The sequence below is a fragment of the Pocillopora damicornis genome, chromosome 6 (genome assembly GCF_964200805.1).
Source record: "Pocillopora damicornis chromosome 6, jaPocDami1.2, whole genome shotgun sequence".
Lineage (NCBI taxonomy): Eukaryota > Metazoa > Cnidaria > Anthozoa > Scleractinia > Pocilloporidae > Pocillopora > Pocillopora damicornis.
In genome coordinates this window covers 18977096-18999760 of record NC_142675.1, presented here as the reverse complement: position 1 = coordinate 18999760, position 22665 = coordinate 18977096, and the positions used below count along the sequence as shown (strand labels likewise).

Below are 22665 nucleotides of genomic sequence, written 5' to 3'. Positions count from 1 at the left end.
GGAATCTTATCAGTGATTCAGCTTTAAGTTGTTTAAGTTCCCAAACCTTAACTGAACCAACCTCTCGACAAGATGCATGGTGGCTACATGATACTGTGGCTAACTTAAAGGAAGTCTACACGGCAGAAATTAGTTATGAAGTTGACACCAAGAATGCAAAGGTCTCCACAATTCTATATGTAGATTATCATATGGTCATAATTGAATATTTAGAGAACCAAAGTAGAGGGAGATAACATCAGAATTAATTAACTCCAAAAAATGGTTAAGAGCCGGAATAAACCTTAGTGCACGTCAATACGACTTTTAACTGGTTTAAGAGAGGTTTCAACTCAGATTTCATGCTTTTTAGAATAACTTTCAAAATGAAATAATTGAAGCTGTATATGTCAGAACAATTTTGGGTCAAACTCTTACTCCGGATGAAAAACATTCTAAATATCTCGGTGATACCGTTCTATTCAGAATCAAAGGAAACTTACTGAAACATTTATCCCAAGGTTCAAGTCAGAAATGAAAATACCAGTAACATGGAAATTTGGCACAACAGGGATCTCGCTACATTTAGCAGCGTTTATGCCTAAAAGTTTATATTAGACGGTTCCCCTCTGATCTACTGTAACATTCCGGCTTACTTTGCTACAAGGTTGGTTTGACAACCATGGTTAGGTCGTTGAAGAGAATCAGCTCCTGCGCATCTCTTTAACCACTAGGTTTAAGTTCTATTTCTTGAATAACAGTGTTGTTTTCCCTTGATATGAGTAAATGAGTTAATAAACTACCATTTTCGAACATTCAAAGGAATATGCCAGCGTTTCATGATTTGTTAACCTTTTGCACTCCGCGTGCCTATTGGGAAAACAAATCTAAATGTCCTAAAATATTAGTGGGGTTAATTAGATTTGTCTACAAGACGTACACAGCTCTAATATTCCCATTATTCTTTTCAGTCCCTGGGGCCGGTGATTAATACATAATTTCTCCCAACAATAGTGATGCATCATCAAGCTGAGAGAGTGTGAAGAAAGAAAGGAGAGTTAGAGAATTTTAGTTTAGTTTTAAAGTTAGATGATTTTATCCCCACATACGATTTTGTGATATTCCTATTCCCCCCCCCCCTCCCCTCCCCCACCTCATTGGCAGCCAATGTTCTACAGTTCCCCCTTTTTCCTCTATTGGCGACGACTGACCGCTTTCCCCCCCTCCTCCTCCTCCATTTCACCTCAAGGCCAATGGGATTCCCCCAAAGAATCTTCCACACCTTTCGGAAAATGAATGAAAGCTGGTCCCTAATATGGTGAGCAAAGCTGTCAGGGGCTTTAGACAAAATGATCGAGAGTCACACTAAATCGTATACTGATAAATTGCAGGATATGACTTGTGCTCGCGGTTGAGACCCTGTTTTCATCTTTGTTTGGCAAACACAAGTAGACGTTCTCAGTGTGCATGTCCAGGTGACATGAAGACTTTGAAATTATCCTCCCCTCGCTCTCCATGACACTCGCCTGGGCATTCTATTGGACAGACGGGTAACACACTTGGCTCCGCAGCTAACAGCCGCAATGCGCAAGGAAACACATCCAAGCGCCCTTATTGAAGAACAGCCGTGGCAGTTGCCGGTGTTAGTTACACCTTTTTTTTGGACGAATTTTGAGAGAAATCAAGTAAAGTTCAGTTTTTTCCCCCACAAAATTACCTCAGCGAACAAAAATATTCCCGAGGGGTTTTTCCAGGATGTTCAGGAGACCATTTTATATCACGACTGATAAAGCTTGGTAGCCATATTTGATTTTTTTTTCAACTACAAGAGCGTCGGGATTGAAATTTGATTAAAATATCGGATTACCAAAATCACAATATGAAAGCAAATGTACAAGTCCCAATTAAATGTTATATGAAATAATTTCTAATTAGCACGTTACATGGAGTCTGTGTCATATAATCGAGAAACCAAAAGACTCACGGTTATTTGCTTCGTTTTATTCGAGAAAAAAATTTGACTAAAGATAAATAAGTCAGCATTACATGCTATTCAATGAAAAAACTAATAATAAGTGCACAACAATAAATCTGTTTCAAAGTTGCCAAAACTTGAAGGTAACCATGCATTTTACCCAACTGAGCAGCGAAAGCTGTGCAATCTCAAATTAACTTTGAGATCTCACAAAAAGTAAAACGTTAAACTGGGTCCAGTTGTATAAAGGGCGGATAACTCTATCCAACGGATAAATCGCTATCCAACGGATAAGAGTTAACAAAACGCACTGAAAGCTGGATCTAGTGGATACTGGCCATCCAGTGGATAGCGTTATCTACCCTTCTCAAACTCATTACTAATTCATGCTGAGAAAACAAAGGAAATTACAACCGTGAAGGAGGTTTGGATATGTGATCTTAATTATCATAAAATTTGGCGAACTTTTGCTTTGATTTTCTCCAAGAATTATCAATGGTTTGAGAAGCTATATCAAACATTCGAAAGGTTGTTTAATCCGATATCCAAACACCTTGAAGTTGGTTAAAACAAAAACTCGGCTGCGCCTAGTTTTTTCAACCACTTCTCGGTGTTTAGATATCGGATGAAACACTCTTCCTCGTGTTTGATATATTACTTCAAACAACCTGGACCAGATCTAGAAATTTAACAAAATATACAACCGTATACAAAAATAATTTTTCTCGTTTATCTCATCGCCCTTTGGATCTTCCGTTGGCTAAATGCCGTTTCGTTCTTTTTAGTTTTTCAAGGTTTTCGTGCACATTTTCGCTTTGTGGATCCAACTGCAATGCCTTTGTGTAGCATTTCTCTGCTTTGCTGTGTTTTCCCCATCTGTGGTATAACACACCTGTTAAAAAAAAGTGAAAAAAAGGCAAGTTCGCATTAAAACTAGGCCTGGCTGGCCTAAAATGAAACCACCATATTTACGATATCATTTCTTTCCTGGAAATTGTCTTCCATTTACCAGATACCCCCTCCTTCTCCTTCTTTACCGTATATCTCACCACCCCATTTTTCTCAATTTCCCTCCCCCCCTCCCCCCCTCCCCCCCCCCCCCCCACTTCTTACCCAAATATTTCCATCACCTATCCCACGGTTACCCCACTTCCGTCTTTGTGACCAGATACCTCCAACTTCCCTTTCCTTCCCAAGTATCCATCCCACTGACTTCTTAACTGGATACGCCGAGCTCTCGATTATTTCTCTGATACCCTTACCTCCCTAACGGTTTTTAGATCGCTCCAACAGGCGCTTACTTTCAAATCCTAGTGAGATCATCAGCGAATTCGACGAGAGTGCTTTTGATATAAATCTCTGTTGTAATCAATATCTTTCTCTTGTAGGTGTAGACAGTGTAAGACCAGTTTTTTGTTACCTTCCAGTAATATGAATATATGTCACTGTTAAACATGCATCACTGAGTATGAAATTCTTACCTAGATTGCCATGAATTTCAGCAGAATTTGGGCTTAATTTGAGAGCTTCCAGAAACTGTTGCTCGGCCTCCTGTAAATCAAAAGCGCTCCAATCGATTAGGTCATTATATATGGCGTACATCAAACAAATCTCCTTTTTGGTCAAGAAGTTCAGACTTACTATTGGGTGTTACAACCTTGCCATTTTCGATTGTTGAAGTTGAGTAAAATATAATGAAATATCAGCTTTCAAAGTTCGGATTGTGTGTTTGAGTGTTTGGTTTTTTGTTTGTTTTAATTTTTTGGATGACAAATCAATATCCCTAACCCTGACCCTAAAGAAAATCTATTTTCGAATGCATAACCTCAACCTTTCATGCCGGCGCGCAGGCTTTCATTCGCGCTGCGGCATAAGCGTTGAAGCTTACGAGATTTAGCCCGGCGAGCGGAGCAAGCGTGCGAGAGGTTTGTAAGGGGTTGGGCTTTTAAAATCACTTTCGTGCCAGAACTTTCGCTGACCTCATGCGCACTCGCTTTTCTCGCCGGCTCAGAACGCGCAGGTACAAAGCAAATGAGAACCTGCTTACTGGCTATATCCAGTCATGTACCTGGAATTTGTTGTTCTGTCCCAGCATGTTACCAAGGTTGAAGTAAACTGTTGATTCATTGCCAATGTACTTTTTTGCTTCCAGAAGAACAGATATCGCCTCATCTCTATTACCTAATGGAAAAACGCGCACTCATATATACACACAAAAAAACTAAACAAAACATCATCATTTTTCGATTCAGTGTCGAAAGCAATCCAGGATTGCTTTTATTTTGCTTTTCTTCGCTCTGTGATTGGTCCAGAAAACTTGCGTCACTCTTTCAACCAGTCAGACTAAGACTAAAAACAATTACGACCTGGGCACTCGCGTTTTCCCGCGCTACGAGCTGTTTGCTTGTTTACATTTTGAGTTCTCATTGGCTTCCTGCGATAATTCCCTTTCCCATGATTGGCTGTTGTATCACCTCAGTTTTGGCTTTAAAACAATGAATCGAAATATTTCTTCTATATTGAGCCCCAAATAAAATCAGCTTATAAAAATATTAAACCCATAACCTACTTGGACACCAAAAGAAATGAACCAAATTCCCCTTGATCGTTGTTAAAATAGAAGAGGAACTATTAACGCAAAAGCTTCCTCTGCGATTATCTAAACTACTATTCCAAATTCTGTAAAGGGAAATTGACCTACATTCCTTTTTAAACATAGAGAGCTATTGCGCGATAAAAAAAGAGGAAAAATTGAAATGTCACAATAATCGTTCATGAGAAAGTTATGATTTCCCTCATGCCCTGTCGAAGACATTTTATGACGTCACTTTTAATTCTCTGGCACCCTCTAACTTTTCACCCGCCCTTTGCCACCAGCGACACGATTTACAACTCTTACCACTGTCTACACGTTTCCCGCCCTTCCGAAATGTCACACGTTTCCCGCCCGTTCGAAACGTCACACGTATTCCCGCCCTTGACACCGGTTGCACATTTTCACATGCCGCGTACCCAGACCCCTCCCTGTTGAGAAACTAATAAGTGTGTAAAGGAGGAACGGAATACAAATGAATTAAAATTTGCCTTGTCGTGGTTACTTCGAGCCTGTACTTCATAGTCGCTCCTCAGGGTCTCAAATTTCTTCGCGCTAGCAACAGACCACGATAGTTTTCACTTCTAAAATAACACAGTAAAAGGCTTTGTGCCGGGAGTAGCCTAAAGCTCTCTCATTAAACGTTTACCTGACTTCTCCAATAGCAAAGCATGATTCATCCACGCGCCCACGTGATTGTTCTTTATATTGACAGCCATCTTAAACGCTACGATGGCTTCTTTGTGCTTTTCTCGGTCTATGTACTGAAGGAAAAATGACAACGTAAATAATCCAAAAAGAAAACAAGTATCATGTGAACTCTTGTTAATAAACACACAGTAAAATTCTTACCAGATTTCCAAGATTGAAATATGCGTCTGGATATTTCCGTCTGTAGCGTATGGCATTGCTGTAACACTTTTCTGCCTCCTTAAAATAAAGTTTAGTGTAAAAAATTAGGAAATAACCAAGGCTAGGAGTTATTATGACCATATGGAAGAGGTGACAGAACCGTTGGGAACGCAAGTCACGCTAGGGGCCACAAAAGATCGCGCTAGGGGCCAGAAAAGATCACGTTGAGGGCTACAATAGATCACGCTAGATGATTCGAGTCAGGCAAAATTCTGGAAAGTTAAATAATTTCTAATTTCTTGGTTACTTACATCGAGTTTTTGCAGAGCTGCTTTGACAGTTCCAAGGTTCATCCAACCAGCGGCAAAATCATTCCTTTTTCAAATAAAAGCACACAGCAGATTACATGGTTTACAGATTGACCGGAAACATAAATGATAAACAGGTTGAGGAAATAGACGATAGATAATCGATGCTTAAAAGGTTCGTTATCGATCTTTTACACCCCAACATCAGTATCAATATTCTCCATACCCTCCTGTTTACATTTCCTTTGGTACTAAAACGGAGAATTCGTTTAACAATCAAAGCTTCGTATCATGATCTAAATGAAGAATTGGGCAATATTACTGTAAAGAGAAATTAGATGCTGGTCACTCATTGGGTTAACACTTAGAAATTATCACTAGAAGTCAAATCTTTGGTTATTACTGAGAATAAAGCTGAGTCATGAGATAAATGTTATAAATAAAACGTTGTATCTCGCTTCAGCACTAACCTAATTTCTACAGCTTTCTCCAAAAGTGCTTCTGCCTCTTCGTATCTGCCGTTGTCCTTTAAACAGAGAATGATCTCTTAGTAAGCCTTTATTCTTCAAGAAGAAACATATTTTGAAGAATCATCTATTGAGTCACAAAAGAAAGATGACGCTGGTGTTACAGGCATCATCTATAGCTGTAGAAAAATATACGTTTACCTTTATTAGGTTTCCCAGATTATTAAACGCTTGATCATACGTTGGATTCAACCTGCGCGATAAATATTGAAAACAAACGTCTCGGGTTGGAAAAGAGCTACACACTGGGTTCTAGCATAAGAGGTTGCGTGAACTTAGGACGGTCATCTCGAAAATGACATGGGGAGTACTGGTAAGTTTACACTAACATTTAAGTGTCATCATTGCATTGTGTTCAATCAAGGACGTTAAAGTCAGAGAGCACTCCCGTGAAAGCGAGAAAAATTCGGAAAAATAGTGGAGACGTATAGTTGTGAGCAGCGTGAGCTCCACGAAGAGTGCAAAGATATTCGGAATTATAAAATTTCAGACTCCAGAAATTGCATTTCTAGTGGTCTGAGTGATTCACTCAGCTCCGGTTATCAGCTCATATGCCGATTCAACTTGTATGGAAAATGGTTTACCTAAGTGTTGTAGAACTAAATTTACTATTGGCTGGAAACAAACACTACTCTTGTGCGTTGTGGAAAATTCAATTCAATAAAAGTCATTCCATTCGCGCTTGTTGGATACGAGACTGGTTATAGCCAATACGGCACTATTTGCCATCTCATATCAGACGCGTACTCATGGAATAATTGTTCATTAATGTTAAACAGAAGTCTATTCTCATGTCGCGACATTTTACTCTCAAAATGGTCCGCTTTTCGTGAGTATAAAAAATAGCTGTCTGCGAGTTCGTGCCGCAAGTATATTGGCCAAAAAGATCTCAACAGAAGATCTGCGGTAGTTATGGCCTGCTCCGCTCTAGATAGTTTATATAATAGTATTTACACGCCAGATTTGAGCACAAAGCAACAGACAACAGATCATTATAGCTGACAAAGATCTTTACCTGATAGCTTCTCTATAAAATGCTTCGGCATCTTCAATTCGTCCCTTTTCTCCTCGTACTTTAGCAACGTTATAGTGCACCTGTTTAAGGTGCAAATGAACAGTTTAACACACACAAGTTAGTTCGCCAAGACACTTGGCTCGAATTCAGCTTTCACGAGGCAGTTGGTACCGGATTTGTTGCCTACCGTTATTACTTATTGTAACGCGTTTAACAATTGTTCGACACAGCCTTGGAGTGCACGTAATGAGAAAGAAACCTTTTTGTTTACTTCAGAGGGTGTTGCAGTACGCTAATCAATTTTTCGTTGCAAACAAGCTTGAACCTTGACTTAAAGGCATGCAAAATCTTATGAAAATCACATGAACTTTGACTAAATCCAACCTCGAACCAATGATATCAAATTTCCTTCAAAATTCAAATGTAATACCTTAGCATTAAGCGGGCAAACTGACAATCCAGACGTAAATAACGTGTCTTCATTTATCCATTCAGCAGATCTCTGAAAAACAGAGCGCAATGTACCGTTGATACTCTCGTACTCAACGTAATCTGAAGTATTAAAAAAAAAATGCTACATAGATTCACACCTTACCTGTATTGTTCGCGACAAATACAGAGCTATGAGCAAGACCATGCCGAATCCTATAACCTTAATGGATAAGAAAAATTTTTTAATATAAAAATGCAATTAATCTAGGTTAAAAACAAAGAGCGCGTCGCTGGAATGTTTATAGAGATCAGAGGTATCAGAGTTTGGTTCAAACTCTGTGCACTTGTTCCGTGACAACACGAGATGTATTTCTATGTGTTTAAGCGTGGCGGCTTCCTATGCATTCCTCGCTTCATTCCCTCCCTCTTCTCCAAAGCATTGTTTTCCATCGTGGGTTCCTGGATGTCTCTATGTGGGGGTCCATATCTGAGTTGTAAGGATTGCAAGCCAAGTGAGCATGCTGGACACGAGAGAGACTCCAAATATCCAAAGTGAGGCCCTTACTCACCTTCTTTCCCAGTGGGAACTTGCTTAGCAAAGTAAACCCGAGGACAGTGAGGAGACAGGAACCGATACTAGAGAGATACAGAACTCTTTCAGCCACAACAAAACCAACTCTGAAGAAGATGTTCGTCGCAGGAAGAAACGGTACAACCACGAAGGCTAATCCCAGCGTCAGAATCCTAAGAAGACATTGAGCAAACCCTTAACGAAGAATGGTATTTCAAAGGTAGGCCATGGCCTTTATGGATTGGAAATATATCGTAGGTAAAGTTGCTAGTTCATGTAATTATTTGGTCTCCTTCCAAAGCCACAACCCGGCGAAAGTGGGCGGTGGGTGGTATAAAAAAAGGCCACCTAGATGTAGATTATTCTGCGTAGCTTAAAACCTGGCAATGTCGTTAAAACATACCGTTTGTTTGGTAAACTCTTCCCGAAAACACAGTAAGCGATAAGCACCAGTAACACTGTCCACAGACCGACGATACAAAGCATGCGCGGATCAGACAAGGAGTTGATCAACGGCACGCACCCCATGGACCAATCAAAACACAGCCATTGTGGTACAATCAGGAGCCACGCATTGATAGCGTACAGGTAGTTGTAGTTGATGATCTGTGAACAACGAAAAGAAGTATTTATTTCTTGTCACAACTTAAGATATCAAGTTATCTGATATCCCGGTTTGGGCATAATCCTTGTCAGTCTTTTCCATCCTAAAACTTTCTCTAGAGCCCCGAGAGTTACTGTTTCCCTTTGTTGTTAGGAACGAACAACACTTTTATAATCTTCATGGTGTTGTCGGAAACAAAGAGCGCATTAGTGATAAAATTTCTCAACTTTATTGCCTATTTACAGTCTGAAATTCTGATCTTTTTAGTATTTGTTTCTTCAGGCGACTTGACTTTTTTTTTCGGGCGACATAACTAAAATTTCGGGCAACATGACTCAGGTTTTGGGCGACATGGCCTCAGGCGAGATGACCCTCGGGCGACTTGACCGGTTACCCGCCTGGATACATCGTGAAAGAACACCTTTAAACTCCTCGTTTGAAACTCATGAGCGTGAGACCTTGTAACTGAAGCACTATTTTCGCTTACACAAGCTGGTAAATTTGTGTTGCAGTTCTAGACGGTGCCGGAATCTAAAGTCTGAGGGAACAAGATTACGTAAAACTCCATTTGTGTTCGTTGATAAAATCATGTACATGAGAAGCACTTCATACGCTACCTAATTTTCCAATTTTGTACGGTTAGAACATTTGTTGTTTTGTTCCAATTCTCAAATTTCAAACAGCAAGCCCAAGACTGCATTTCAAATAAAAATATTCAAAAGTAAATATATATACAGAGTATGCTCACTCTCATAATAAGAGACTCCTCAAAGGACGCAGGATTATCCACTACTTGGAAAACTGGAGGAGAAGACCCCATGATGCGCCAGCGACCGACTAGAAGAGTTATTCCGGCAAGGAACAGGACTATCTGGCGATAAGCAAGCTTTATCCAGAAGGTTGATTCATTTTTCTCCTACGACAAAGAGGGCAGCATAATTAGCATCAGTGAGGAGATAGTCTAAAGCTTAAAAGCGGTTTGATAATTGAGCTCAGTTGTTCAAAGGGCGTATAACGCTATCCAAGGGATAAATCGCTGTCCAGAGGATAGATGTCAATAAAACGTACTGCGCTCTCAATCTTAGAGCTATTTATTCAGCAGATAACGTTATCTACCCTTTGAATTAGCAGGAAGTCCCAGATTAAATTTTCCACTTTCGCAATCAGTTGAATTACTTCATTAAGGGTAAAGATCACCATCTCCTAATTCTAATTTTGTTTTGTTTAATTATCATCGTTGTTATTAAGTTTAAAAATAAACTAAAAGTATCAATGTGACTATATGTATCTTTATCATTATAATTATTCTTGCTGTTGTCGTAACCGCTCTTACTGTTACTATCATTATCGAAGTCAATGATTGTGTCGTTGTCATTATCGTGGTCCTTGTCGTTATCATTGCCACTAACACTACCATTGCCAGTGTTGGTGTTATTGATGTTGGTAATGTTATCTTCATTGTCAAAGTCACAGTCAACATACATGTCTCCGTCTCTGTGCCACTCTTACTGTCTCTATCATTGCCGTTATTAGTGTTGTTAATGTTTGTAATGTCGTCGTCATTGTAAAAGTCACAGTTACCATCCATGTCTCTGTCTCTGTGCCGCTGTAACTGTCTCTATCATTGCCATTGTAGGTGTTATTAATGTTTGTAATGTCATCGTCATTGTCAAAATTACAGTCAACATCCATGTCTGTCTCTGTACTGCTGTAACTGTCACTATCACTGTCACTGTCAGTGTAATTGATGTTTGCAATGTCATTGTGATTTTCAAAATCACAGTCAACATCTATGTCTGTTTCTGTGCCACTGTCACTATCATTGTCATTGTCAGTGTAATTGATGTTTGCCATGTCACTGTCATTGTCAAAGTCACAATTACCATCCATGTCTCTATCTCTGTGCCACTGTAACTGTCACTATCATTGTCATTGTCAGTGTAATTGATGTTTGCCATGTCACTGTCATTGTCAAAGTCACAGTTACCATCCATGTCTCTATCTCTGTGCCACTGTTACTGTTGCTATCATTGTCATTGTCAGTGTAATTGATATTTGCCATGTCACTGTCATTGTCAAAGTCACAATTACCATCCATGTCTCTATCTCTGTGCCACTGTAACTGTCACTATCATTGTCATTGTCAGTGTAATTGATATTTGCCATGTCACTGTCATTGTCAAAGTCACAGTTACCATCCATGTCTCTGTCTCTGTGCCGCTGTAACTGTCACTATCACTGTCATTGTCATTGTCTTTAGCATTGCCACTGTCATGGACAATACCATCAATTTTCAATGTCATTGTCACACAAAAAGTCATAAGCAATTACCCAGGATTGAAAATTAAACCTGGTTTTAATTATTTAAAAGGATAAAAGGATATTCTGTAGGCCCTTATCATGGTGAACGCAGATTGGTACTGTTACTTGCATTCAAGGAACCCCTTGCTAGTTAAGAAGCTTTTATAAGAAGGCTTTGATGAATGAAACAGAATTCTCTATTTTTACCTTTGAATCAACTCCATTTCTCTTCTCAGGTGAAGAGACCTTTGAGGAGACTTTCATCAAGAGAGAGGCAGGGTCGATTTCACAAGCCACAATTAAATCATAAACACAACAGACTCCCTGTGAGTAAACATAGAGATAACACTGAATGTATAACGATTGTGTTGGAACATTTTAAACCACTATTTCACTGTCATCACTCTTCCGTCCAACTTCCATCACTTCAAACAAGTTACTGAAAAGTCCAAGATTTTTTTATGTGGGATTAAATGTCTGAATGAGGATTTTAAGAAAATAAGAAAATGTTTGTGCAGGAGAATGGTGTAAAAAAATTGGAAACTGAATAGCAAATCAACAAATAGATTCAATGTTGACATGCATCTGTTCAGTGATAGATCACAGATGACATCAGAATGAGTTAAGAGCAAAAAAAGTCAAACAGGAGGTGCAGCCAAGGTTGTCACTGATGTTCACTTCATTAAAATGAGTTATATTACCAGAACAGTGATTCCTTGCTCCTTGCAAAGCATAGCTATACAGCAAGATACCATGCTTGACAAAAGATATTTCCATGGCAATTTATACGTTGATCCATCGTCATCAGAATCTGTAAACATCAAACATTTTTAGTTATTTTAAATATCAACCTTGCAATGGCTTAGTGTGCCATAGACTCCTCTGTAACTCAGTGTTAGAGCATCACAGTGCAAAATCTGTAGGTCTGGGGTTTGATTCCTCCTGACGAACTCAGATTTTATCTCTTTGCTACATTTGTGACAAGATAAACAGCATCTTTCTTTACTTTTCATCATAATTCCTTAACCCTCTCCACCCTAAAATCAGTTTCCATATTCTCCAAACTCTTCTCCATACATTTCCTTAAATATTGACAAGGAGAATTTGTTCAACACTTAAGCTTCTTAGCTTGGCAATCATTTTCTCTATTCTTGTGATCTAAAAGAGTGATTCAACTATACTACTTAATGGAGAAATAAGAAGCTGGTCCCTCTTAGGGTAAAGAGTTAAAACTGAATATCCTTGAACACTGAGCTTTTCTCGCAGGATTTGTTGATAATAATAAGATTAACTCCATTCAAAGAGCTAACAGAATACATAGTAAATAGCAATCAACCAATCATTAAATTGGCCTTGTTATAGGCTACACAATCCCAAAACAAATTATGTTGACATTTTAGATTAATACTCACCAACAGAACAACATTTCACATAAAATAGAAATGAGAGGATAAAAAACAAAGCACCAAGAAGATCTGCCCTTCCAACCAAACCTGAAACCTATAAAAATAAAAATATGTCAATAAATAAAAAAACAGAAACAAAATATTTCATACTCAAGCCTAATTGACATATTACATGATTCTAGCAAGCCATTCCTCAAAATTTATTGAGGCATGTAATATCCACCTTTGATACAGAAAACAAAATAATATGTCAGCATGTTCACTCAGCAATGCAAACATCAAATGAATAAAGGGGGTAAGTTTCTAAAGAAACTGTGGTGCTGCATCAGTGGGAGAGTATAACAGGGTAATTTGGTATTATCAACTGAGTTGATAATGTAAATTGGCCACTGTAAAGAGTTTTAAAGCTGACATTTCCAGTGTTGGCCTTCATTATTCCCTCTGAAGGAGGGCTAATGCTTGAAACATCAGTTTTGGAAATCCTTACCATGGCCAATAATTGGCCATGGTAAGGATTTCCAAAACTGATGTAAATTATTTACTTTATCAACTCAGTTGTTATTAAAGCAAACATCAGGAAGCTTGGCACAGAGAACTGTCACAAACAACTTACTTTATGATAAGATTTGGCACAAATTCTGGCATCTTATTAATTAACTACAGCTTTCAGTGGTTCATTAAAGAAGAGCAGGGATCTCATCTTTCAAGGTGGTACCAGTGATCAACAGTGTTCCCAATCAATTACTTATTTGTTTACCATGAAACCCAAATTGCCACTCTAAGATTAGCTATAGAAGTAATCTTCTATATCATAAATAATAGGCCACAGAAATTATCTTCCATATCATAAAGAATATGAAAAAATATCTAAGGCCATCAAAACTTTGCTAGAGAATTCTGCAGAGATGTCAGAGAATTTTCCAATCCCTGATGCCTAATGAAAGTACACTGATTTCGTAAATCTTGACAACTGTTTTCCTCTGAGCTGCATCATTTAAGTTACTTGTATGATCAATTATTTAAAATCTAAATTTCAATTTCACAGCACATGCACGTGGGGTAGTTTTTATAAACAGCTAACCCATGATTGTTGATAACCTGTGGTGTTAAACATGTAGTCCTGCACAAAAATCAGTTTCCTTAGAATGAATCATTATAATCAATCTGCATACAAGAAAGCCTCACATAACAGTATTTCCCTGAACAGTACTATCAACAACATAATATTTCTTGTTCAAGGATTTGCACTCAACTGTAAACATTTTTGAGAATGCTTAAGCAATAGTGGACTTTTTCCACTTAACTATAGCCTAATCCAAACACAGAGGGGATTGGGAGAATTTGAGAAAATCATGTAAATCCAAGTTTGTAAAACTTTCAAGAATACTCCCAAACCCCAAGTGTTAGGATTTTTCTATGCAAACAGGGAAAAAAGTCTTCATTAGCTTTAATGAAATATGTCTGGCAAACACAGAAAGTGTGAAATCCCGACCGTGTTTATTTTATTTTATCTACCAGTGAGAGCACATGTACTATCTTAAATAATTTATAACATTTAATATAAAATATCACCAAAAAAATTAAAATAGAAAGTAAACTGCTTTAGCCATGCACTGGACTATATCTCTGAGAAAAAAAGGAAGCAAGGAACAGTTGATAAAATTAAACAGATTTGGGCAAAACGGCTTTGAACCTTTAAAAACTCAAGCTTGCAAGTAAGCTTTCAATTAAACTACCTGCGACAAGCTTGGAAAGGACAACATTAAATAATGATGAGATGTTAAAATTACTTAACTCTTAACTTACGCTAAGGTCAAATAAGTAAAAATTTAACTGTGAAATAAAATAAATGTTCGTACTTACACACTCTGTGTGGATAGGATGAACAGCAAAAAGGATCGCACCGACTAAACTTGCCCTTGAGGCTGTGAAATGAGTTCTTGCGGAGGAATTATTATCACAATAAAATTTAACATTATTTTTACCACTGAAAATGATCGAAAAGAGTTTCAGACATAAGACTGACACCACAGCATGGAGTGTGACATTGACAACATGAAACCCCCAGGGATGCAGTCCTTCTGCGAGCCAATAATTGAATCGAAATGTTAGGATAGTGAAGGGACGATAGCTTTTGTGGCTGGTGTTGGAACTGATGTTCGCACCCCAGAAGTCATGATAAAACAATTCTCCAAGCGGGATGTCGGGCGTCAAGTCCTTGTTCGCCACAATTGCTTCAGAATCGTCGAAGACAAACTCGCCTTTGCATGAATTATAATAACAAAGAACAGACACACAGGTAACAAGGGTGGATGCGAGGCCAAAGGACAAGTTTGGTACAGGTAAATCACTGTCGATTTCTTCACCGTCCGTAACAAAGTTGTAATAACTTGAGATCTTTCCTTCCTCTCCAATTAATTCTCTTGCATTTTTTCTTCGAAGTCTGGTGCCATTTTCCCTATTCCTAGACGCCATGAAACGGGTTTCTTTCTAGGCTAATTTAGCAACTTTTTAACCTAATATTTCCAGCGGGCGTAACGCGCCATTTTCAAACAAAGCGCGTACAGTTAAAATGTTTATCCGCACAAAAACTATTCTCTAGGGAGGGGTACGTTTTGCAGATTTACGACAAAAATTAGTAAAAGCAAAGTAAGCCGAACTGATGCAGTTAAAAGGTCATGAATAATTCAATGAAATTTTTCTAAATTCATTCAAATTAATTTTAGTTTTTTTCGCCGACAACGCACTGGTTCCCTAACAGCTGTGAAAAATACAACTCACTTTCTCCTCCCCGGAAAGACCCACAGTTATTTTATTTCTGCGGCAAAGAACTCTGGGACATTTCAAACAACATGGCGGACGTGGTGTGACTTCGGTTTAAAAGTTTTATGCTCAACCGAGGGGTATTTTATCAGGCTTAAATAATACGAATAACCCTAGAATTATCAGCTGGATTTTTTCAGATTCTTCAAGAGTTAGATAAACTGGATCTTTTCTCATCCCGGAAATCTTATCATCCTACCATTTGCGTAATTTTTTTACCATTCACGTGATGAGCTAGAAACTTCCACGTTGTCAACCGACAGTATAAAACAAGGAAACTTTCCTTTGGCTGGTTTTTCGAGTGAGTAATCATGTTACTTATTGGCTTTTTGTACCACGAAATTGATCTGTGTTGTTTCAAGATTTACTTTTATAACTGTATTTTGGTACTTTGAAGTAACATTTTGATCGCGATTTAGACATATTGATAATGTTTCATTTTCTCAATCTTACATTCAAGTGCACAGTTCTGATCGACAATTGCCAAGCTGTTGGTGGTTGATATTCAAAAAACATGGCGACCCTATGTGAACCTCTTCCTTTAGAGATGGAACGGTAAGCTAGATTTACTTACTAGATTTTAAAGGAAGTACTATGGCTGTTGTTGTATGAATTATCCCTATTGATAACGTTTTGTCCCCATTTCGTTTTTAAATCATGACAAATGTTTTTTTTTTAATTTTAGTAGAATTTCCTCACACAATCGCGGAAAGGATGGTGAAAATGTTTTGGGTATGGTAACACTGAATTAACCCTTTTAAGTATAAAAGATGACGAACTTGAATTTAATGTTGTACACTAAAATGGTGTTCAAGTTTGGTATGAATCTCTCTTATCGTTAGACATTTCCACAAGAGTGAGACCTAGTAGATGTTCAGCAGTTTCAATAAGATTTTGAACAGGAGGGCATCAGGATATGACTTCTGGGCAGAAAAAATCTGCAAGGCCCAAGAAGCCTTGCTCAGCTGGGGGAAGGAGGGGGGGGGGGGAATTCCAGGAGAATGCACATCCATAAAAGTTTGGAAGACAGTCACTTTTTTTGTTAAGACTGTGGACAGTGTTCTAAAAAAGACAAGGACAGTGTTATATAAAATGTGAAGAAGCAGCTGGGCAAAGTTCTGTCCTCAGCTGGTCAATTTTCCCAGTGCTCTGCCCATAATGAAAGCCCTGAATGTTAAAAGTAATTATCAGTTTTCATTTGTTCATTCTCAGTGGATTACAGTAAGTTACCAAGATCCAGTGGGGATGGAATGGAATTTTCATCAAGCAATTCTGGCAATGACAGTCTCTCAGAGGATAGTGAAGAAAATGACTTGACACAAAAAGCAAATAACAGTTTATCATATTCAACTGTGAAAAGGAAAAGTGGAAGAAACGTAATTGATAATGGATCAGCTAAAATAACAACTGGTACAACAATACAAGCAAATATCTCAGCAATAAAATACAGAAATGAGAATGAAATTCTTGAAAGGGAGGAAATGCGAACATTGAGTGGTCACACAGCTTTAGCTGAATCCCCTCAATCACAGACATTGGGAAAAGATGTTATCTCCAAAACTGAAGGTGCACAGTTAAATGAGGATGTCCGTTTTCAGTCAGTACAAAGACAGAACTCTACCAATCTTCTACTCCAAGGGCCTGAGCTTCTGCGATTGAATAATGAGTTAGGTTTATCATTAAGTGCAAATGATCAGCTTGTGTCTTTGGCTCCTCCTGCAATGGATCTCAGTCTTGGATGTGGTCTCTTGAAATCTACTATAGTGGAACAAAGGGCTGAGTTTGTGGACAGCCAGAAAGTCATTAGTGATCTTCAGGAACAGAATGCAAAGCTTGTTGAAGAGAAGACAAAACTCTCTGTGCAGCTTGGTGTCCAGACAAAGGTTTGCAAAGAACCTATTTTTCAATTTAGTTGGACACATGTCAAAATATTTGGGTTGAGTACACCAGAGCAAAGATTTTTTAGTAAACCTTACAAAAAGAATGATGGAAGAAAGTGGTTGATTTATCTCATTTGGTCTTCCTTTTCTTTTTCCAATTTCCTATTGGCAATACTAAAATATTTAGGATAAGAACTTATGAAAAAAAAAAAAAAGCAGAATGAAAAAGACAAACTTATAAAGAGGCATCAGTGAATATAGCAGGTTAAAAGGGCCATTTTGTCTTTCCATGACATTTATGGGGAGGCCTTACATGTAAGTCTGTCCTTAATATGCAAGACCCAGTTTCCCTGACTCACTTTTGATCAAATTGAATGTGGCGCATGACCTTGTACAATAATGATGGTAATAGGACTGAGTGGAGTCCAATTCAGTCTGTAATCATACGAGTGATTAACAAAATCGAATGACCGCCTGATTTGTCATGAGTATGATTACAGACAGAATTGGACAACACAAAGTCCTATTACCAATTAATCATAACTGCTATAATTTCTGAAAACAACAAAATTAATACATTTAGGGCAAATATGTGCAGTAGAGACAATGTCTATGTAAAAAATTCCTCAACTTTTTTAGGATAAGTGGTTGTTGCTATGGTTATTGTGAACCATTCTGTGATTGGTGGATTTGACTATTTTCTGTAATAACAACAAGGAAAATTCACTTAACAATCAACAGCTTCTTAAGATGGTGATTGTTTCCTTTACTCCTAAGACCTCAATGTTTGTTTCAGGGGTGATACTGTAAAGTGAAATTAATGCTAGCAAGTCTTTGGGGAAAAGAGTTCACTCCCAGAAGTGATTAAAAATGAAATTATTCCTACATCATGTTATACTTCATGTTAAGAGATTTTAGGTTATTTCATTTTCTGTAAGTCAGCAGGACACCCGATATTCTGCACACTTGGCTGGCCAATTGGTGATGGAAAATATAACACAAGCAGAGCTTGTTAAAATTGAGTTGTCTTTTTCCAGATTAATACAGAAATTAAGAGGTTGCTGGTGGCATCAGTGGGAGAAGATGTTGGTGAAAGGTACTTTAAACTATCAGTTCAAATATATAAAGAGTATTAGAATGTTTTTTTTTTTTTGGGGGGGGGGGGGGGAAATAGTTCATATGAACTTAGGAATCTGTTGACAGGGTGGAAGGGTTCCACTACAGACATTTTGGAAATCTGTCTAAGATTCTGAATAAAAATACGATTACCCCTTTGCCATGTTACCCACACCGAGTTGGATTGTTCTCAAGCTGAGAAATCCTGCTGTTCAGAGGTAGTCATGTCATCCATTGTTACATTTAGTGAATTCTTTGATTACATTGTATTTATCATTGCACATGAATTACGTCTATTTAGCCAATGCAAAAGACAGGAAGAAAACCCAAGTGTTGAAACCTTTTTCTGTCAGTATTTTTCCCCCCTTAAGAAAATTTGATTGTCTCACACAAAAAGTCATATCTAACTTTCCTGATGAGTCCTGTTTGTTTTGATCTTGGTTAGGTTAGAAGACCTGGTGAACAGAAATGTGCAGCAAACTGTAGAGCTCAATCACTGGAAAAAGATGTGTGAGGAATATTCAGAAGAATCTGACAGATTAGAGATTGAGTGTGATGTCTGGAGGACAAAGTTCCTGGCAAGCAGGTAAAGAGGGTTTCCAGGAGAAAAGTGGCATATTTTCTGTTTCATATAATGATCAGGAGTATTGCCACTCCTTTTGGGATGCCAGTCTATTGCAAGATGCCCCTGAGATATTTTAAAGTTATTCTATAACCAGAAACATGAATTGATCTCTGTAAGTTTTTTCACTTCAGAATGATGTCTGATGAACTGTCCAGTTGGAAGGCAACTCTCTACACCAGGTTCAGACAAGCTCAGAGTGCTTTACAAAGATTACTGGAGGAAAGGGGACAGCTTCAGCAATACCTCACTCATACCAAGAGGTATTATAACTTCTGACTAACTGAGATCAAAAGCCATACCAAGGAATATTGGCCCAAGGTTGTGGCAGTATAGACTGAGTGCAGCAAGGTCTGTACAAAAACAACCAAGGGCTAATATTACCCCAGTGTGGCTTGAGCAAGCAAGGTTGGTGAGTATTCTATTATATGGCACTCAGACCAAACTTGTTTGCTGGTTTTTGAAACCAAAACTACACAGCTTATGACAGTTTTGGTAGAAATGGTCCATATGGCAAAACAAGGACTAATTAAGAACCAATCAAAGTGCTTTTATTTATTTCAGGACTACCTTGCCATGCAATAATTATTAATACCCTCCCTTTAAAAAGAGAATATCTTATAAAAGAAACCTATTTCAACTTAAATTTTGTAGCCCTGGTGATAATCTGACTTAATTAAACAAGGATACAAATTTTCCCTAGTACATAATATATCCATAAATTGATTTTTGTTATTTCAGGTTAGTTCAATCACTTTACTCAATGTTCAAAAGTACAAGTGGCATTCATCAGAGCCCCTTAACTTCATCTCAAACTTCAAATGATCAAAGCATCTTAGAAATGGCTGCCACAAACAAGTCCTTAGCAGAACAGACTCTAGGTCTTGCACAAGATGTTTTACCAGCCTTCTCATTGGCAGAAACATCTCTAATGTTGACACATGAGTTGCAGGAAACTGGGAATCAGCAACAGGTTGAGCCAACATCTGCTGAAAAACTGGCTTTTCAGGTGAGACTAGTCTGGGTAATTTACGACTGCATGGTGGCACCTCCATTCAAGATCACCACAGGCTCCTCTCTCTAAGGAAAAAAGAGTGGAGCCTGGAGGCATACATGTAAAACCAAAGCATAGAACCATGATCACATAAGTGTTAGTAATGTTTTAAATTTAAATTCACATTTTCTCAGCTAGAAATTGTCTTTTTTTAAAATAACTTGCTAAGATTATTAAATGAAGCAGGCATATTTGGGTACTGGTGTAATTTTTTAAGGAAGGTTGTTATTAGGTGGATTTAGTTTTAGGTATGTTTTAAGTACTTTTAAAGTTTTTACACCACAAACAAGCTGTCTATTGTTTATTGTTAAATATGGAAGGCACAAATGTGGTCTTGCATCAAGCTTGTTTTGTTGGATAAACCAGGGGTTCAATAGGTCTTGTAGAGGTCTTATATGCAGTCTTCTGCCAACCATGAGACCTTTAAAAGTTATGAGTAGGATCCTGTGTTGTGGTGGGCCTTGTGGCCTCTTTCTGGGCACAGCCACCTATTATGTCATTGCAGTTGCTAAGGGAAATAGTTACAGAAACCCTCAATAAACCAGGCACATTACAGAAAGTTTTAAGATGAATTTGCCCTTGGAGTAATGTGTGATGGGTTTGTCAAAACAGGCATGCAACCATGATGACAGGAAGGTTTGAGATAGATCCATGGGAAAGAATACTAGACATCATAGTTTTCATTCGACTGAATTGTATAATTCCCTGGGTTTCTTTTTATCTAGGTTTTATCTAGTGATGTCAATCTCCAGGCAGAGGAACAACAGCTGAAAGGTGTTATGAAGAGAATGGCACAGCAGTACATGGGACATGATTATCAAAGTAGATTTTCAACAAGGAACTTTAGAGTAACCTATGACTGTTGTGATCGATGTAGGGGACCACTTCATGTTGTTTGAGAACATTTGTACTTGGTGTTATTCCATTTTATAATTTATGCTTGCTTTGAATTTTATTTAATTTAATATCACCCTGCATTTTTGCTGGGGGTGGAGGAAGGCGGGTGGTGATTAACCCTTTAACTACTGGAAGTGATCAACATGTAACTTCTCCCCATAACATCCACACATTATCCATCAAAAAGGTAATAAGAAGACTCAAACTTATCAGGTAGAAGTAGTTGTCTTGATCTGTCACCAAATTCTTGTTACTGATTTACAAAGAAATATGTACCAGCTAGAGGGGAGAATTAATCATCAGATCTTTAAAGTTTAAGGGTTAAAAGTGTTTTCAACTGAGTATGATAGAATTTAAAGTACAGAGAGATTGAAGTAAAAGGTGCTTTTGTTCTGAAGATAACAAAAAAGGATATTGTTTTACATGATTTCTTAATACCTTGTAGATATTACAACAATTGCTTTAAATTTAACCATTTTCTTTCAAAGAGAAGGAAAGTGAGCTTGGTAATCATTCTCTAGTTTTTTAAATATCATTGGAAAATTGTACTTGACTATACTGTTTTAGGAATTTCAGTTATTTATAATGGTAATAGGACCGAGTGGAGTTCAATTCGGTCTGTAATCATAAGAGTGATTTACAAAATCGGACGAACGCGAAGCGGGAGTCCGATTTGTCAATCACGAGTATGATTACAGACAGAATTGGATGACACAAAGTCCTGTTACCAATTAATCATAACTGTTTCAATTTCCGAAAACAATTAATACATTTAGGACAAATATGTGCAGTAGAGACAATGTCTAAGTAAAATATTCCTCAACTTTGGAAATTCCACAACTTTTTTAGAAGAGGTTGTTGCTATGGTTATGGTGATCAATTCTGTGATTGGTGGATTTGACTGAAAGGACCAAGTATGATTGGCTACTTCAACTGTCGGATTGTCCAATTACACTGTCCGATTACAACTCTACAGAACAATTAGTGAAAAATAAAGTAGCTACTGCACCAATCACATTTGAGGAAATTGTAATGGCTATGATTAAATTAGTTATTTATTGAAGTATTGTCATGAAACAATGATAAAATTTATTTTCATTGGTGTTTGTCGATTTGGGGTTGAATTGCATACAATGTTTCAAATTAAATTGAAAATAGCTGAGTTCTAAAGAAGTTAAGACCATACGTATTTTGATTACTGAAGAAGAATAAGACGTCCAGACTTTTTTCATAGTTTGTACAGTTATCTGTAAGAACTGCTTAACTATACATATAAAAGAAAATGTGCTGTTTTTAAAGTTATTTATTATTAATGTTTCCAGCTAAGCCAGAAATTTTCTGAATCTTATTCTGTTACGTTTTTACGCGTTGAAATTTTTGCTACTAATGGCTGTAATATTATCAGGAAATCTCGCCAGATTGAACGCATTATGTGCTTTCTCAGTACGTGAGATTGCTAGTAAGATAATTTGAAGTATCTCCACTGTTGTAATGATATACAACTATGTTTATCTACGCGCAGGTCGGTTGAGATGAGGAATTTTTGAAAAACATCACCAGCGGCTTGAAAATTTACGAGCTCTTCTTTCGATTTGGTGTTTCTCGTTGAACTTCCTACTTCGTCGTCTAACGCTTTTGACGAATGAAATTAATTTATTTTCCAGAATATAGGTTTTCCGAGCAGTTTTTAAAATTTTGCGATGCAAGGAC

General features: G+C 37.7%; 2 protein-coding genes across 3 annotated transcripts; one reads left to right on the top strand and one right to left on the bottom strand.

Moving 5' to 3' along the window:
* Nucleotides 1-1965: 1965 nt before the first annotated feature.
* Nucleotides 1966-15250, bottom strand: LOC113685123 (protein O-mannosyl-transferase TMTC4). Its single transcript, XM_089211043.1, has 18 exons — nt 14427-15250; nt 12570-12657; nt 11859-11968; nt 11365-11481; nt 9605-9772; nt 8656-8858; nt 8251-8425; nt 7845-7901; nt 7680-7751; nt 7250-7329; nt 6376-6427; nt 6178-6233; nt 5711-5774; nt 5400-5477; nt 5197-5311; nt 4023-4135; nt 3436-3505; nt 1966-2846 (listed from the first exon to the last, which is right to left on the bottom strand). Exons 1-18 carry the CDS (start codon nt 15036-15038, stop codon nt 2689-2691), a joined length of 2388 nt encoding a protein of 795 aa, XP_089067169.1. The 5' UTR covers nt 15039-15250; the 3' UTR covers nt 1966-2688.
* Nucleotides 15251-15385: 135 nt separating this feature from the next.
* LOC113685117 (golgin-45) lies at nt 15386-22247 on the top strand. 2 transcript variants are annotated; one of them, XM_089211044.1, is made up of 9 exons: nt 15386-15687; nt 15847-15941; nt 16072-16118; nt 16599-17269; nt 18304-18362; nt 18828-18968; nt 19139-19267; nt 19746-20013; nt 20784-22247. In XM_089211044.1, exons 2-9 carry the CDS (start codon nt 15901-15903, stop codon nt 20955-20957), a joined length of 1530 nt encoding a protein of 509 aa, XP_089067170.1. In that variant the 5' UTR covers nt 15386-15687; nt 15847-15900; the 3' UTR covers nt 20958-22247. The 2 variants fall into 2 exon arrangements, with proteins under 2 accessions (XP_089067170.1, XP_089067171.1); XM_089211045.1 differs by having other exon boundaries at nt 15397-15687; nt 16075-16118.
* The last annotated feature ends 418 nt before the right edge of the window (nt 22248-22665 follow it).

Coding starts and splice junctions, on each gene's coding strand:
- LOC113685123 (XM_089211043.1), bottom strand. CDS start 15,038: ATGGCGTCTAGGAATAGGGAAAATGGCACCAGACTTCGAAGAAAAAAT. Junction 6,428..7,249: donor TTTTATAGAGAAGCTATCAG/GTAAAGATCTTT, acceptor TTTATCGCGCAG/GTTGAATCCAACGTATGATC. Junction 3,506..4,022: donor GACAGAACAACAAATTCCAG/GTACATGACTGG, acceptor TTTGATTTACAG/GAGGCCGAGCAACAGTTTCT.
- LOC113685117 (XM_089211044.1), top strand. CDS start 15,901: ATGGCGACCCTATGTGAACCTCTTCCTTTAGAGATGGAACG. Junction 18,969..19,138: donor ACAAAGTTCCTGGCAAGCAG/GTAAAGAGGGTT, acceptor TTTTCACTTCAG/AATGATGTCTGATGAACTGT. Junction 19,268..19,745: donor TACCTCACTCATACCAAGAG/GTATTATAACTT, acceptor TTGTTATTTCAG/GTTAGTTCAATCACTTTACT.